The 15,978-nt window shown below is 47.7% G+C and overlaps 1 protein-coding gene across 4 annotated transcripts in view; it reads left to right on the top strand.

Moving 5' to 3' along the window:
• Positions 1–499: 499 nt before the first annotated feature.
• The window catches only part of LOC147625034 (uncharacterized), a 43,140-nt gene continuing 27,661 nt past the window's right edge, over positions 500–15,978 (top strand). For 2 of the 4 annotated variants that reach the window (XM_086818268.1, XM_086818269.1), the window contains exons 1-3: positions 500–611; positions 1,202–1,280; positions 5,594–5,672. In XM_086818268.1, the coding sequence (XP_086674394.1) occupies positions 5,632–5,672 (41 nt within the window). In that variant the 5' untranslated portion in view covers positions 500–611; positions 1,202–1,280; positions 5,594–5,631. Of the gene's footprint in view, positions 612–1,201; positions 1,281–4,884; positions 5,004–5,593; positions 5,673–15,978 lie in introns of those variants that run through there. The other 2 variants (XM_086818267.1, XM_086818270.1) reach the window with 2 other exon arrangements.

Raw genomic sequence — 15,978 nt, 5'->3', positions numbered from 1 at the left:
GAGCTTGGAGACCTCAAGGGTTACAAGCTCGGCCAATGGAAAGATCCTCATGACAGTTGTGTGGTTCACCAAGTAATCTTCTTGTTGGTGGATGTGTTTCGGAGGGGGCTGGGGTGAGCTATAACAACAATATTTTAATGCCTATGGTGAGGTTTGCAAGGGTGAGCTCCAAATGGATGTCTTCTAATATACAACTTCAAACACAATCCCCAAATGCTATAGCCAATCCCTCAAAACCAATTATGCAAACTCAAGATCAACTCAAGGTCAAATGCATGCTTAATATCATAAAGAACTTTGACCAAATGAATGAGAGAAAGTGATGCATTGATGTTTATTAAGCTTGATTAGAGCTGCAATTGATGCAACAAGCGCCACCTTCTTTTGAATTAATCTTATTGATGCAACAAGCGCCACCTTCTTTTGAATTAATCTTGATGAAGGATAATTTTATTGAGCTAAATAATTTAGCCGACCTTTTGGCGTGACACCCGTGCCAAAAACTGCCCTTATTTTTTTCGTTATAATATATATTGAGATTTATGTAAGTATATGTTCGGCAGCATGCTTTCGGGCTTGCTACAGCAGCACCTGACCAGAAGCTACAAAGGGTAAGCTTTCAGCGCTCGTACACACAGAGTGTATTGCTTCTAACGGCAAAAATGGCGCTTATAGCAAAGGTTTACCATATGTAGTACACAGACAAGAACATTTACTGAGTTATATTAATGCTAAAGCTAAAATACTGATGCTAAAATTAAGAACATAAATTAGGTATCAGCACAATTTTTTTAACATGCTTTGAAGGATATCATTGGATTTTTCACCTTGCTGGCTCAACAAGGGCTTTTCAGAGTATTTACACTTGAAGAAAAATGCACATACATGCATACATACGTACGTACGTATGCATGCATGCATGCATTTATATTTATATACTCCGTGCATGTATATATGTACTTATGTATGTATGTACATAGCATAGTGTACAATTTACATGTTGCATGATGTGGTTGGTGGTGAGGCTCCCATGATTGTCAAGGGTAACAAGTTTCCTTTATATTAACCTTCGGGAAACCACCCTTTTTTGTCCGTACAAATATTTGGGTACGCATGCAGAGAGCTTAGTTATTGCTTGCTTGGAGAAACATTAGCTTTGGTTATGCTTTAAACAATCTTTACCTGTGGATTTGTGTGGCAGACATGAGGCAATGGCGACACTAGTGGGGAAGTTGTGTGATGATTCATTGCTTAAAGCTTTGTGAGTTGATTCCTATAAGGTAATATTTTATCCTTTTTTTTGGAAGTGGCCTTGATGCAACTCCTCTCATATTTTGACTGGATGTGTTTCTTGAACCTTAGCTACAAGGCTCTAGGGTTGATGCAAAGGGGTCTTAGCTACTCTGCAAAGATTGGTCTCAAATACTTGAAAGCCCCACTAGCTGTGGTGGAAGTTCTTCATTGAGTAGCTAGGTACCTTATTAGGCGAAGACCTGGGCAGCAGGCATAGTTAAGATTAGGTCTAGAATCCACAAAAAAGTGCTAAGTTGAAGATCCAAGTCCTAGGCAGCAAGATTACCAAGGCGTATGCATTTTGGAGCACAGGGAAGCAGTAGACAGCATATGGGAAGTTTGTACAGCTAGCCGGCAGACCCTTTGACACATGGCAAGCACCCAGAGGCTAGATCCAAGGTCGACCAGCAAAGAAGAGTTTTTTCCTGGTTGTAGGCCTGTAGGAAAGGCTGAGCAGCGTCAAGGGGTTGCCAGCCTTCTGATTGTTCGCTTTTACAACACTTAGCAAGGAGATCAACAAGTGCCCATAGCTGCTCAAGGTCAACAGGATGGTGGTGGTAAAAGTTTCCAAGGCTACTGTTACAAGCTTGGGGGTGCTTCATGTGTCTAGCACCAAGTTATTGAGAACACAATAACATGCCAAAAAAGATATCTGTATATCCATGGATTCATTTAGACTATGGAATCCACGATCTACAACTTCATGATGCCCAACATAATATTTATCTTAATAGCTCCACCCAAACGCAAACATGGGAAGAGAAACAGTCCCATAATCTGTCCACGATCCTGACTGAGTTCGGAAAGCAGAGAAAGCTTGAAGATTGCCCAAAAACGCTGAAAATCGCTAGAAAATAGTCGTCCGGAATTTGAACTTGAAAGCTGAATGGTCATATTTTTAATTTTGCACCCTGATACGGATCTGCCTGCACACTGCACAGTCCATACATGTCCGTACATCCTGTACGATGTCCATACAATGCTTGTACAACTCTGGAATCTGCTGTAAATCTGTTTTTCAGCCAAAACCCTGAACATCTTTCTTTTAGCTTGGAAAGTCGAGATCCTGCGGGCCTGTCGACTAGGCCAGAGCCAGGCCCAAAAATCCTCTAGGAACTCCTGTGAGAGTCCCTGTAGAAGCCGCCAGTGCCCCGCTCTGCAGCTGGAGAGACCATCCTCCTCACCGTCAAAATATGCCGCCCCAACCGAACAGTATACTGAAAAAAGGTAATCTCGGTGGCCTCAAGGGATGCATAAGGATCATGCCACTCGTACTCACCAGGGTCCCACTGGAACCGGGCCAAGGGGCGCACTGCATATGCCCATATGCGCCAATCCGGGAGCACATCTGCAAGGTCTGGGTCAATATGCCACTTCCGAGAAGCGGCGGCCACTACCCGTATCCTCTGAAAGGTGCACTCTGCAACCAAAGGCGACTCCACCTCCACTCTCTGAAGTCTGCCCTCATCTTGAATCTCATAGTAGAGGCATCTGCCATCCTCAGTGCAAGCTTTGACAGCAATCAGGATCTCCAACTGTGTAAAGGCTCCCATCCACCGTGGGGCCACTAGCTCGATAGGCGTGAACCACTCCTCTGTGGAGTGCCTCCTGAATGTCATTCCTCATAATCAACCCCCCTCTGAAGTGACTCAGCCTCTCCACGTGGATCTCCTCTGGGAGACTGCAGAAGGCCTGCCAGTTTGGAATACTTTCATGCCCACCATCACTGACACTTTGTAATCCATATGCGAACGATGTGGTATCGATCACATATTCCAAGATTGCCCAAGGCGAGTTGCTTCACTGCAACTTGTCTCGTAGAATATACCTCTTAACATCTTGAGTGTGCAAAACAAGCAATTGTCCACGGTACCTTGAATGTGCTTGAATGTGCTTGAATGCTTGCAAACCAAAGCACGTGAAACAATAAAAAGAATGCAAAAGAACACACTTCGAAATGGGTAGAAGAGCATCATAGAAAATTAATTATACATAAAATCATAAAAAGCACAAGGGAAGAAGCATACAAGAACAGGTCCTACTCAACAACATTTGACAAGAATCCTGCCCACAGGAAGGGACATTATTGAAGGCCAATTTATTCAAATAATGAATGTCGCTTCAATGAATCAGATGAGGAACTGAGAATCACAATCTCGTTCTAATGATTTTGTCTACGTTTCTCCGGATCATTCCTTCTCTTCTCCCCTATCATTAACATCTCTTAGATTGATACTAACACAAATCACATGTAACTCTGCTTATGATTGCCAAAACAAAGTGAGTAAATAATAAAACCCACATAACAACATGCTCACAAAAATATAAAAATGTAATCACTGGCAAAAAATGTAATCACTCGCAAAAATATAAAAATGTAATCACTCGCAAGAAATCCCACCATCCCCACCCGTTAGGAATTTCCACTAATCATTAACCTTTTCATTTACTAACTAGCCTTTCTTATTCCTTCTGGAGAAACAAAGACAATTGAGTGTCACTCAATATCAAAAGCTATCAACAAAACTCGTCAATCCTCCCCACACAAAGGTCTTCAACGTGATCACGAGGATGCGATCGACATCAGGAAGGGGGGGAATGTTAACCCATTCCTAGGGTTAACAAGAGCTACTACTATTATCTTATATCAAGGAGTCAAGGTAGAAAGACCAAAAGGTCATACATTCAAGATATGAGGCAATGGTGTCCAAATCTACAACTTGGACGGGCTCCCGTAATGGTCCGATGGAATACTTATGGTGATTCCCGCTTCAAGAGCATGTGGTAGTAAGTTAGGATGAAGTCCCAAGTGATTTACTTCATGGATATATTATGAGAGTAGTTATTGTAATAGCATTAGGCCTCTTATGAGCCTAAAGTGCCTGGCTGGCCATAGTGTAAGTCAGTGTGAACACTTATGGCCATGTATATAAGTAAATATCTCTCATAATACAGAGAACTCTCTCATTGTGCAATAGAGTCTTGCTCTTGCTAATCCTCTTGCTAATGTCTCTTTAATCCATGCTAGTGAGTGTGTGTGAGTGAAGTGAGGTGAGAGGAGGGACGAGTACACATAGTGCAACGCGGTGGTGTGACAACGCTCATGGGAGGCGTAGTGGAATTGCTTCTCAAGGAGTTGTGGAGCTTGGAGATCTCAAGGGTTACAAGCTCGGCCAATGGAAAGATCCTCACGACAGTTGTGTGGTTCACCAAGTAATCTTCTTGTTGGATGTGTTTCGGAGGGGGCTGGGGTGAGCCATAACAACAATATTTTAATGCCTATGGTGAGGTTTGCAAGGGTGAGCTCCAAATGGATGTCTTCTAATATACAACTTCAAACACAATCCCCAAATGCTATAGCCAATCCCTCAAAACCAATTATGCAAACTCAAGATCAACTCAAGGTCAAATGCATGCTTAATATCATAAAGAACTTTGACCAAATGAATGAGAGAAAGTGATGCATTGATGTTTATTAAGCTTGATTAGAGCTGCAATTGATGCAACAAGCGCCACCTTCTTTTGAATTAATCTTGATGAAGGATAATTTTATTGAGCTAAATAATTTAGCCGACCTTTTGGCGTGACACCCGTGCCAAAAACTGCCCTTATTTTTTTCGTTATAATATATATTGAGATTTATGTAAGTATATGTTCGGCAGCATGCTTTCGGGCTTGCTACAGCAGCACCTGACCAGAAGCTACAAAGGGTAAGCTTTCAGCGCTCGTACACACAGAGTGTATTGCTTCTAACGGCAAAAATGGCGCTTATAGCAAAGGTTTACCATATGTAGTACACAGACAAGAACATTTACTGAGTTATATTAATGCTAAAGCTAAAATACTGATGCTAAAATTAAGAACATAAATTAGGTATCAGCACAATTTTTTTAACATGCTTTGAAGGATATCATTGGATTTTTCACCTTGCTGGCTCAACAAGGGCTTTTCAGAGTATTTACACTTGAAGAAAAATGCACATACATGCATACATACGTACGTACGTATGCATGCATGCATGCATTTATATTTATATACTCCGTGCATGTATATATGTACTTATGTATGTATGTACATAGCATAGTGTACAATTTACATGTTGCATGATGTGGTTGGTGGTGAGGCTCCCATGATTGTCAAGGGTAACAAGTTTCCTTTATATTAACCTTCGGGAAACCACCCTTTTTTGTCCGTACAAATATTTGGGTACGCATGCAGAGAGCTTAGTTATTGCTTGCTTGGAGAAACATTAGCTTTGGTTATGCTTTAAACAATCTTTACCTGTGGATTTGTGTGGCAGACATGAGGCAATGGCGACACTAGTGGGGAAGTTGTGTGATGATTCATTGCTTAAAGCTTTGTGAGTTGATTCCTATAAGGTAATATTTTATCCTTTTTTTTGGAAGTGGCCTTGATGCAACTCCTCTCATATTTTGACTGGATGTGTTTCTTGAACCTTAGCTACAAGGCTCTAGGGTTGATGCAAAGGGGTCTTAGCTACTCTGCAAAGATTGGTCTCAAATACTTGAAAGCCCCACTAGCTGTGGTGGAAGTTCTTCATTGAGTAGCTAGGTACCTTATTAGGCGAAGACCTGGGCAGCAGGCATAGTTAAGATTAGGTCTAGAATCCACAAAAAAGTGCTAAGTTGAAGATCCAAGTCCTAGGCAGCAAGATTACCAAGGCGTATGCATTTTGGAGCACAGGGAAGCAGTAGACAGCATATGGGAAGTTTGTACAGCTAGCCGGCAGACCCTTTGACACATGGCAAGCACCCAGAGGCTAGATCCAAGGTCGACCAGCAAAGAAGAGTTTTTTCCTGGTTGTAGGCCTGTAGGAAAGGCTGAGCAGCGTCAAGGGGTTGCCAGCCTTCTGATTGTTCGCTTTTACAACACTTAGCAAGGAGATCAACAAGTGCCCATAGCTGCTCAAGGTCAACAGGATGGTGGTGGTAAAAGTTTCCAAGGCTACTGTTACAAGCTTGGGGGTGCTTCATGTGTCTAGCACCAAGTTATTGAGAACACAATAACATGCCAAAAAAGATATCTGTATATCCATGGATTCATTTAGACTATGGAATCCACGATCTACAACTTCATGATGCCCAACATAATATCCATCTTAATATCACCACCCAAACGCAAACATGGGAAGAGAAACAGTCCCATAATCTGTCCACGATCCTGACTGAGTTCGGAAAGCAGAGAAAGCTTGAAGATTGCCCAAAAACGCTGAAAATCGCTAGAAAATAGTCGTCCGGAATTTGAACTTGAAAGCTGAATGGTCATATTTTTAATTTTGCACCCTGATACGGATCTGCCTGCACACTGCACAGTCCATACATGTCCGTACATCCTGTACGATGTCCATACAATGCTTGTACAACTCTGGAATCTGCTGTAAATCTGTTTTTCAGCCAAAACCCTGAACATCTTTCTTTTAGCTTGGAAAGTCGAGATCCTGCGGGCCTGTCGACTAGGCGAGAGCCAGGCCCAAAAATCCTCTAGGAACTCCTGTGAGAGTCCCTGTAGAAGCCGCCAGTGCCCCGCTCTGCAGCTGGAGAGACCATCCTCCTCACCGTCAAAATATGCCGCCCCAACCGAACAATATACTGAAAAAAGGTAATCTCGGTGGCCTCAAGGGATGCATAAGGATCATGCCACTCGTACTCACCAGGGTCCCACTGGAACCGGGCCAAGGGGCGCACTGCATATGCCCATATGCGCCAATCCGGGAGCACATCTGCAAGGTCTGGGTCAATATGCCACTTCCGAGAAGCGGCGGCCACTACCCGTATCCTCTGAAAGGTGCACTCTGCAACCAAAGGCGACTCCACCTCCACTCTCTGAAGTCTGCCCTCATCTTGAATCTCATAGTAGAGGCATCTGCCATCCTCAGTGCAAGCTTTGACAGCAATCAGGATCTCCAACTGTGTAAAGGCTCCCATCCACCGTGGGGCCACTAGCTCGATAGGCGTGAACCACTCCTCTGTGAGTGCCTCCTGAATGTCATTCCTCATAATCAACCCCCCTCTGAAGTGACTCAGCCTCTCCACGTGGATCTCCTCTGGGAGACTGCAGAAGGCCTGCCAGTCTCCAAAGCTACGTGCTGGGCCTGCCGCCAAAGGTCCCCAGGCTAGACGAGGCCGAGAACCCAGCATATGACCCTGCTCTGTGCGAACCGCTGGGCTCCAGATGAGCGGCTGTCTGGCCCGCTCCTCAACACAAGAAGGAGGTCTCTGAGAAAGCCCCGGTCTCAACAGCTCCCAAGCTCTCAGGATGCTCAAAGCAAATCTGTCCTCCCATCCTCTACTGAGGCCTGTCCTCCTCATCTCTATGAAGATCCATCGAATCTCTGGTGCCCAAGTGCCCCCTGCGGGGGGAGCCCGAGCCTGCAGCCGCTGCAAGAGAAGCTCTTTCCAAGGCTCAGCGCCTGGAAGCAGCCTCCGAACAATAAGCTTCCCCAATAAGGCTCTACTCTGATTGACTGGATCTATAATGCCCAAGCCTCCCTGAGCCAGCGGAAGTGTAATAACTGCCCATGCAACCTTTGCCCGGGCTGGCTGACCGTCTCGCCCAGACCAAAGAAAGTTCCTGATCAGCCTCTGTACCTGGCTGATGCAAGAGCTCAAGAAGATCCAGCAAGACGTAATGTACCACATGGTCGCTAAAAGCACCTGATTTGCCACCACCACCCTCCCATAGTCGAGGTGTACTCCAATACAAAAGCTTCTTCCGAATGCTCAGAAGAAGCGGGGCAATCCGCTGCTCAGGTGACAAATCTAGTCCAATCTGGCATCCCAAATATCGCACTGCTGTGCCAGGAGGAATCTATCTAAAACCGAGGTCCGGGCTCCATGTCGGAGTGGGAGCGCTACTGATCCAAAAGGCCACTGTCTTGCGCCAATTGATCAATGCTCCCGAAGCTGCACTAAAAACCTGGAGCGACTGCTCTGCCCGAAGAAGATTGGCCTCCTGGCCATGCAAAAATAAGCCCGTGTCGTCAGCAGCAAACTTAGCATCGAGCAAGTTCTCCCCCCGGACTAGGAGCTGGAGTCCTCTCAAACCAACCTCCTCTGTCGTCAAATACATGCTCATAGCCTCCGCAAAGAAGAGAAAAAGAAACGGGGCGAGAGGACACCCCAGACGGACTAATCTGGTCAGCTCAAAACTCGGCCCCCGTCCTCCTGCAATCAACACCTGGCTACGAGCTGTGGAATACAGAGCCGCCACCCCTCTAATCCAACCTGGCTCAAAGCCCAGGCGAAGTATAGTGCCCTCTAAGAAACCCCAATCGACTCTATTGTATGCCTTCTCAAAATCAAGAAGCATCACGCACAAGTCATGACCAAGAAATCTAGCTCGGGCCGTCGCTTCCCAGAAGGTGAAAATGTTGTCAAGGATACTACGCTCCTTGACGAATCCTGTATGGGTAGCATGAATCAACTCCCCTAGGAAGGGCTGGATCCTCAAACTCAAGGCCTTTGCTAAGACCTTTTAGACAGTATTGAATAGGTCTCCAATGCCGAATATCATCTGATACTCCCTCCCCCTTGGGGATAAGAAAGATCATCTCCTTTGAAAAGCTCTGTGGCATCACCCCAGTGTCCAAAACATACTGAAAGCCCCTGCGGAGGCCTGGCCCCAAAAGGTCCCAATAGCGCATAAAAAAGGCAGGCGTCAGTCCGTCCTCCCCTGGGCAACTATGGTGCGGCAGGACCCTCAAGGCCTCAGCAAGCTCAACCTCTGAAAGAGGCTCACCCAGAACTGTACGCATACGATCTGTGACCCTCCTCTGCACATGGGCCCACACAGTCTGTTTGCAAGCATCCCGAGCCTTAGTGGCTGGCTCCGCTGAAAGCAAGTCTCTATAGAACCCAGTGGCAATGGCTCTAATCTCCCCGGGCTCAGTAGCTACCGATCCGTCCGGCCTCCCAACTTGACGGACTCTTGCTTGAGCATGGCGGGGTCCAGTAATCTCAAAAAACTCCCCAGTCACTCTATCACCAAGCTGCGTCCACTGAGAGGCCTGGCGACGATAGTAAAACTCATGTCTCTGCTCCTCTGCCTCTAACCTCCTGGCATGCCTGGCTCAGCTGGGACGCCACCCACTCACATGGAGGCTGCTACTCCTGAAGGCGCTGAAGCGAAGCAAGGCTGCGTCTCAGCCGATGCTCCCGCTCGCGAATCTCTCCCAGTCGTGTCAAAGCTGCAGCGTGCAGAAAAGAGCTAAGCTCGATGAGTCCCTAGGCACACTGGCCTGCTGCATCCTGGTCAGAGCACTGACTATCATGCCAGATCCTCTCAATGTCCTCAGCGAGGCTAAGTACCCTCTCTGGGATCCTCAACTGCAAGCTGGGCTCCCGTGTCCTCTCCTCAAGTGTCAAAATAACTGGCGCATGGTCTGAAAATGAGGTGCCAGCGAGAATGCCAACGGAGCCCCCTCGCTCCCCTAACCAGTCACCCACATAAAAGCGATCAATCCATGATAGATTAGTCCCTCCTTGCCGGCGATCTGACCGAGAGAAACTAAGACTGTCCTGAGAGCGGGAGAAGGTCCCATGCTGCCATGCATCAGTGATTCTCAGTGACATGCAAAATCGCTCCCAAGCTGCAAGCTCCGTGCCGTGCACTGTAACATGACTGCCTCCCACCCTATCGGCCGGGTCCTCAAGCATGTTGAAGTCTCCCCCGACACACCAATGTGCGGCCTCTGGCAATGCATCTGTAACCTGGGTCCAGAACTCTGCTCTGGCACTAGCATGGTTGGGCGCATAGACGTTGAGCACGCCCAATAACTCATCATGCATCCTCAGAATGACATACTGTGCTCTACCAGGCACAATGATCCCTCGATCCACAATGGCTTGCCGCCATACATCTGCAATGACCATGCATACTCCTCCCTGTTCACCCAAAGGACCAAACCCTGCAGACCAAAAGGTGTCTCATCTACCAGCGTCACCGAACCATGTCTCCGGATCCTGCTCTCACCCAAGTGGTGCTCCTGCATCATCAAAATATCAATGCTGCCACCAACCAGGCATCCCTGAAGCTCCTGCCTCAAGCAACCACGATAGCGTATAAAATGTGCTCCGCGAAGGCCCTGTACATTCCATGAGATGATCCTCATGGATGACCTACGGAGGTGGATGCTGTCTCAGCTGTACGGCGGGCCTTCGCAAGCGGCTTGGATGGAGAGTAGTCCCCATCCGAGCGGCTACGAATCTGCCCACCCGGTGTACTGCAAGAATCACGGATCAGGCGCCAGTGGCTGTGTCCCATGGCGACTGCCTCCCGCTCAGACAGAGCAACCTCGTGTATACATACATATCCAGGGTCGCGTGCTAAGTCTGCCACTATGCGAACGACCAAATGACGAATCCCTGAGGCATCCACACTCCCGGCATCCAAGAAAAAATGAGCCAACTTCCATAGTCGGCCTATCGCATCTGTCACCTCCAGATCGCGCACATGGTGCGAAAACTCAATTGCCTGAGTCTTCAAAGTGCTAAGAGCGAGCTCCAGAGTCCACTCCCGGTCGCATGGGCCACAGAGAGGGAACGAGAAGGCCACCGCTGAATCAAGTGCCTCCTCCCCGCGGGCCGGAGGTATCACTACATGAACTCGGATGGGTGCTGGCTCATGGGGGCCCTCTGCTCCAAAAAGCCGTGTGAAGGAGTAATCAAAAGCCTTTGAGCGCTATCTAGTGCCGAGGCGACTCAGCCGACTGCGGATAGATGATATCCATGAAGCCCGAATCGGCATGGTAAGTCTCCTTTGCGGTGCTCGAGCAAGGTCGGTGCTCAGAGCCCTCCGGACTGCAGGTGAACGCTAGGGGACTGCCAGGGCCTCCCGGGGAGCTGAGGCGGGCGGGCGGGGGGGGAGGAGGGGGGGCGAGGGGGGTGGAGAAGGAACCGCTGCCGAAACCGGAGCGGGAATGGGAGGAGGCGAAGGTGGAAGCGAGGTGGTAGGGGAGGACGGGGGTGGGGGGGGGGTGAAGGAGGGGGTGCTGGCATCTCCTAGTCCTCAGTCGTCGTAAGGGTCTCCTCCTGGAGGGGAGCAAAGCTGTTCCTCACGGGAACCCAGTGATGCTGAGACTGTGGCTGCTGCTGCAACGGTCTCTGGGCGTGCTGCTGTGGCTGTCTCCCTCGACGGCGCCCCTGTCCAGGCTGCCACTCCGAGATCTCTGTGGCCTGAGCTGGTGTCCCGGAGGCTGCCTGCCGAGTCGCATCTGTGGGCGGGCCATCAGGGGCCTGCTGCTGCGGTGAGGGTCGGGGTCTCCTGCGAGGGCAGGCCTTGGCTAGATGGCCAACCTGCCTGCAAATAAAGCACTGGTTCGGGAGCCCCGAGAACTCCACTCTGTGATCAATCCATCCCCCCCCTATCCTAGGTAGCTGAATGACCTTCGGAAGGGAGGAGATGTCAGACACCAAAACTCTGACTGAAGGTAGCCCAGCTGCTCTGGCCACCACTGAAGCTGCTGTGGGGCCAGTCTCTAGCACCGAACCCACCAATGCTCCTAGTCTAGAAAGGAGCGGAAGGTCCCGGCGGAGTCCAGGGAAGCAAACTGTAACATGAAAAAGGCGCTCTCCCTGCTCGGCCGCTGCTGGGTCAAAGCCATGCAGCCAAGGTGTGAAGAAAGCGCGAGCACCCCTGATGTCAAGGGGACTCATGGCTAGGACCTTGGCCGCGCTCTGGGCTGTCTCGAACTCGATCTGGTAATGTCCACGGCCCAGTAGCTGAACGTCCAGGATCTTGCCCACATCTGCAAGAAGGCGGGCCTGGAGAAGATCCCGGATCTCCCCTCTGCTGGGGCGAGTGCCGACTATACGGCAGATGGTGGAATGTGCCTGGAGGCGTTCCACCTCTGCGGCGAGGCTCGCTTCCTCTTCTGGCGAAAGAGAAAGCCTGATGGGGGTGTCCTCAGGGGCGGGCGAGGGGGCTGCGGGGGAGTCCCTCTGAGGCGGGGCGGGAGGAGCCTCCATCAGTGTCTGAAGCTATGTCGAAGGCGGAGCGAATGCGGAGAGTCCTGCAAGAACCGAGCTGCACACAAAGGACGGAGGGGGAAGGCGGAAGGCAAAAAGGGAAGCAAACCCCAGGGGGGACGGAAAAATCAGAAAAGGAAAAAGGGGGGGGAGGGCGGCGAAGACAAAAAAACCCCTAGGGGGGAGGCGGAAGTAGCGCGAAGAAGGGGGGGCGGGGGGGAAGAAGAGGCGACAGCGGCTGAATGGGGGGCGGGGCGCTGAAGACAGACGAGAGGGCGCGAAGGAGAGGAGCAGGAGCAGGGGACGGCGGCGCTACAACGCTGGGGCACGCAGAACAGCCAGGCGGGGGAGGGGGGCAAACGCGAGGGCAAGCGCGGGGGGGCGGGGGGGGGGCGCGAAGGCAGGAAAGGGGGGAGAGCGTGCAGTCAGTGTGAGCAGGGGGGGGGGGGGGGCGAGAGCTTCAGCCCTTCCACTGTTTTAAAACGAGTTATAACTTTTAATAATCTGCTTTTTTTCCAATAGGTGCCTAGCACAAAGGGTATTCATGTGTCTTAGAAAAAAAAGGGTATTCTCATAAATAATATTCGATCCCAGTCCAAAGGCTCTTTAATAACTTGGCCCGATCACTTTATAATAGATGTGGGCACCTGTAAATACAATTTTTGATAACCACCCATTCCCAAAGCTTGTCCAAAAGTTTGTGAAATCTGAAAAATACTGATTAAGGTCAGTAAATCCTATAGGTCGGAAAATGATGACATCACTTTTCTCTTTGAAACGGTTGTCCTCAACTATAAGTGGAGTCATATAATCCATAACTTCTGTATAATTCAAAGATCAAACTTGGCATAATCAAAAAGTCCTCAATATCCATAAAGAAAGTCCATAGAAATCATTCATACTTCCAATGGCTTGGCTATATACTCATTGCTAATATCAATAAACCATAAATCAGATAGGGGCACAAGAGCCAACCGTATTGCCAAAATGAACATTCTGAATACGTGCACAAGAGCCAACCTTATCGCCAAAGCTTTAGCATAAGCTTATACCAGATATCAATGATAAAAACATATAAATCCAGACACAAGTTTGTCTCCAATATATGAAATATCCTGTGCCATCTCAATACAACAAGTGTACATGTCCAGTATCAACACATCTAGTATGTCCTAACATATCATAGATTCAAAAAATAGGCACTCTTACCTCATAGATTTTCAAAATAGGGATCCTTGCCTCACTATGAAATAACACTAGAAACATCATGGTAATAATCTAGAGTAATAGCTGTCATGTCCATATTCAAACATGTTTTTCTAAAACAGTTACGAAAACAATACACCTTTCTCGTGCCAAGATGGACGAGGATAAGTGGTCCACAACAATCTTGAAAAATTTAGAAGAAGGTGACAAATACTTCAACTTTGCTAAAATACTTAGCTCTTTCTTAGGCCGAAGGTGTCTTGCCCATTAGAGAAACATAACTTTTGTAAAAGCCAAATAATCCATATTGAAAGCTGAATATCTGCCATGGCTTGTCTTCTCCCATGAGTAACCAGTCATAACACATATACATAATAATTATACTGAATTGGGTAGTTGACTTGCCAAAGAATATGCTTGAAACCATTGGTTGAAAATCACCTTCCCTTCCTCTTCTTCTCTTGCCTCCCTCCTTTCCTTTTCTATCTTCTGCTACTTATTTCACGTCTACTCCTCCTTCATTCTCTTCTTCTTTCTCTCTTCTTCTCCTTTTCTCTTCTTCTCCTCTCTCCTTTCCCCTTTTTCTTCCTTCAATGTCTTAAATCTTTCCCAATTTCTACATTCTCTTCTTCAATTTCGTAAGAGTCCTTGATTGAACCACTTGTGGCATCTAATTAAGCAAAATTGCCATAATGCCTCACCAAAATAAGGATGGTTCCCCGAGATGAGTGAGAAGAGATCATTTTTTAATCATTACACTATGTTTTTAGATGGCTACTATAAGTTCTTTAAGTATTTATACTCTATGAAATTATTGGTTTTTCGAAACCTCGCGGTTTCTTAGCCAAGGGACGAAAAATTTCGAAACAAAACCCCAAAAACCTCGAAACGAAAAAAACCTTGAAACATTTTTTGTGACTATGGTCTCACTCATGTGCTCCATATGGGTACTCAAGATATCCTGTGTGACACACCTCGTAGAATTTGTGCATCTCAGTGTTCTGGGGTCATGACTATTTATTGGTTATATATGTCCTTTTTGCTTGATAGTAGGTCGTGAGAGGTTGTCAGTCAGCTCTACAGTAGTCGGCCAGCTTCCTTTGCTTCACTATAAAAGGGGTCTCCCATTTTCACTTGTTTATCATCTAACCTATTCACAGACACATGTTCTACACCATCTGCTGGTTGGTATTGCCATTGTAAAAGCCTCTTGCTACATATCATGATGTTCATTGTCTGATGTCTCTCTCTCTCAGTTTCTCTCCCTCTCTTCTATGTTTTGCTTCTGCATTGTGTAACTTTATCATGGTATTAGTCGCTTAGGTGACCGGCACTACAAGGCAGTGGCGAGTTTCCTTCTTGCAAGAAGTTCAACGTTTTTTGGGAGCAGAAGAAGGCTTGCGTTTTTTGCCTACATATGCAGCAGAAGGCTGTGTGTTGTGCAACTTCCAAGCAGCTGCGTTTTCTTGATCACTTTGTGGCTATGTTTTTCCTCTGGCTCCCGCATTTTCATCTTGAAGGTTGCGTTTTTCACATTGGTGGTTGCGTTTTTTTTTTGGGGTGGCTGCGTTTTTTTGTGGTGGCAGCAGCACTCTCTCTCCTATGCTATCTTCTCCATCATCTGGTGTTGTTGTTGGTGGTGTGTGGGCTGCGTTTTCAGCCCTGGGCAGCACTGGAGGTGTTTCTTTGCTTGTGCTTCAGCCTTGCCTTCGCTTGGGAGGGAGCTGTCGGTCTTGTGCTTTCGCAGTGTTGGCGTTTAGAGCAAAGCTCTGGACAGCAGTTGGTGGTTCTCTTCTTTGTGTGTGGAGTGCCATAGACTTGTGGCATATTCAGCCTGCCTCTTCTTCATTGGATCTACCACCTTTGTGGGTGTTTTCCAGCAAGTTTTGGTGGACTGTTTGCTACTGTCCAGCCCCTTTTCTCTCTCAGTTTTGAGAGGGGGCTGCTTGTTCCTCATACCTGAAGCATTGGAGATTGGTTGTGGAGTGTTCAGATCATCAGTGGCACAAAGGCTTGCTTGTAGAGGTGTGCTATTGCCGTGGATATGGGTTCCCTCTTGGAGGAGGCATCTATTTTTGTTTCTCAAGAGCAGGTAAGGTTCCCTCCTAGTGGACAGGATTAGGCACATGCTACAGTGCAACAGACATTACGGTGTCACTGCTACTGTTTTGGAAAGCAGGTTCATCTAGCCAAGGATTGCAAGACCAAAGGTACACCCAATCCTGGACCATGTTTTCAAACACGGGCAATGATCATATACAGGATGATGACTCTGATACTTCTAGTGTCCCTAGGGCTGCAAAAGCCAGGGAGGACTTGGATGATCAACTTCTATAGTTATACAGATAGTTCTCTCCCATGTGCTTCTAGCCAGAGGAGGCTTGTGGATGGGAGAGGGGGTTGCTAGTAGCTCCATTTCTAGTGCAAGGGAACGGTGAGTCGGAGTTCCAAGCATTAAAATATCTGGCGAGACAAGTTCATTTTTGAGCTATGG

The sequence above is a fragment of the Cibotium barometz genome, chromosome 24, assembly GCF_041138505.1.
Source record: "Cibotium barometz isolate CiBa-2024 chromosome 24, ASM4113850v1, whole genome shotgun sequence".
Taxonomy (NCBI): Eukaryota; Viridiplantae; Streptophyta; class Polypodiopsida; order Cyatheales; family Cibotiaceae; genus Cibotium; species Cibotium barometz.
This window is presented reverse-complemented; position numbering and strand designations above follow the sequence as displayed.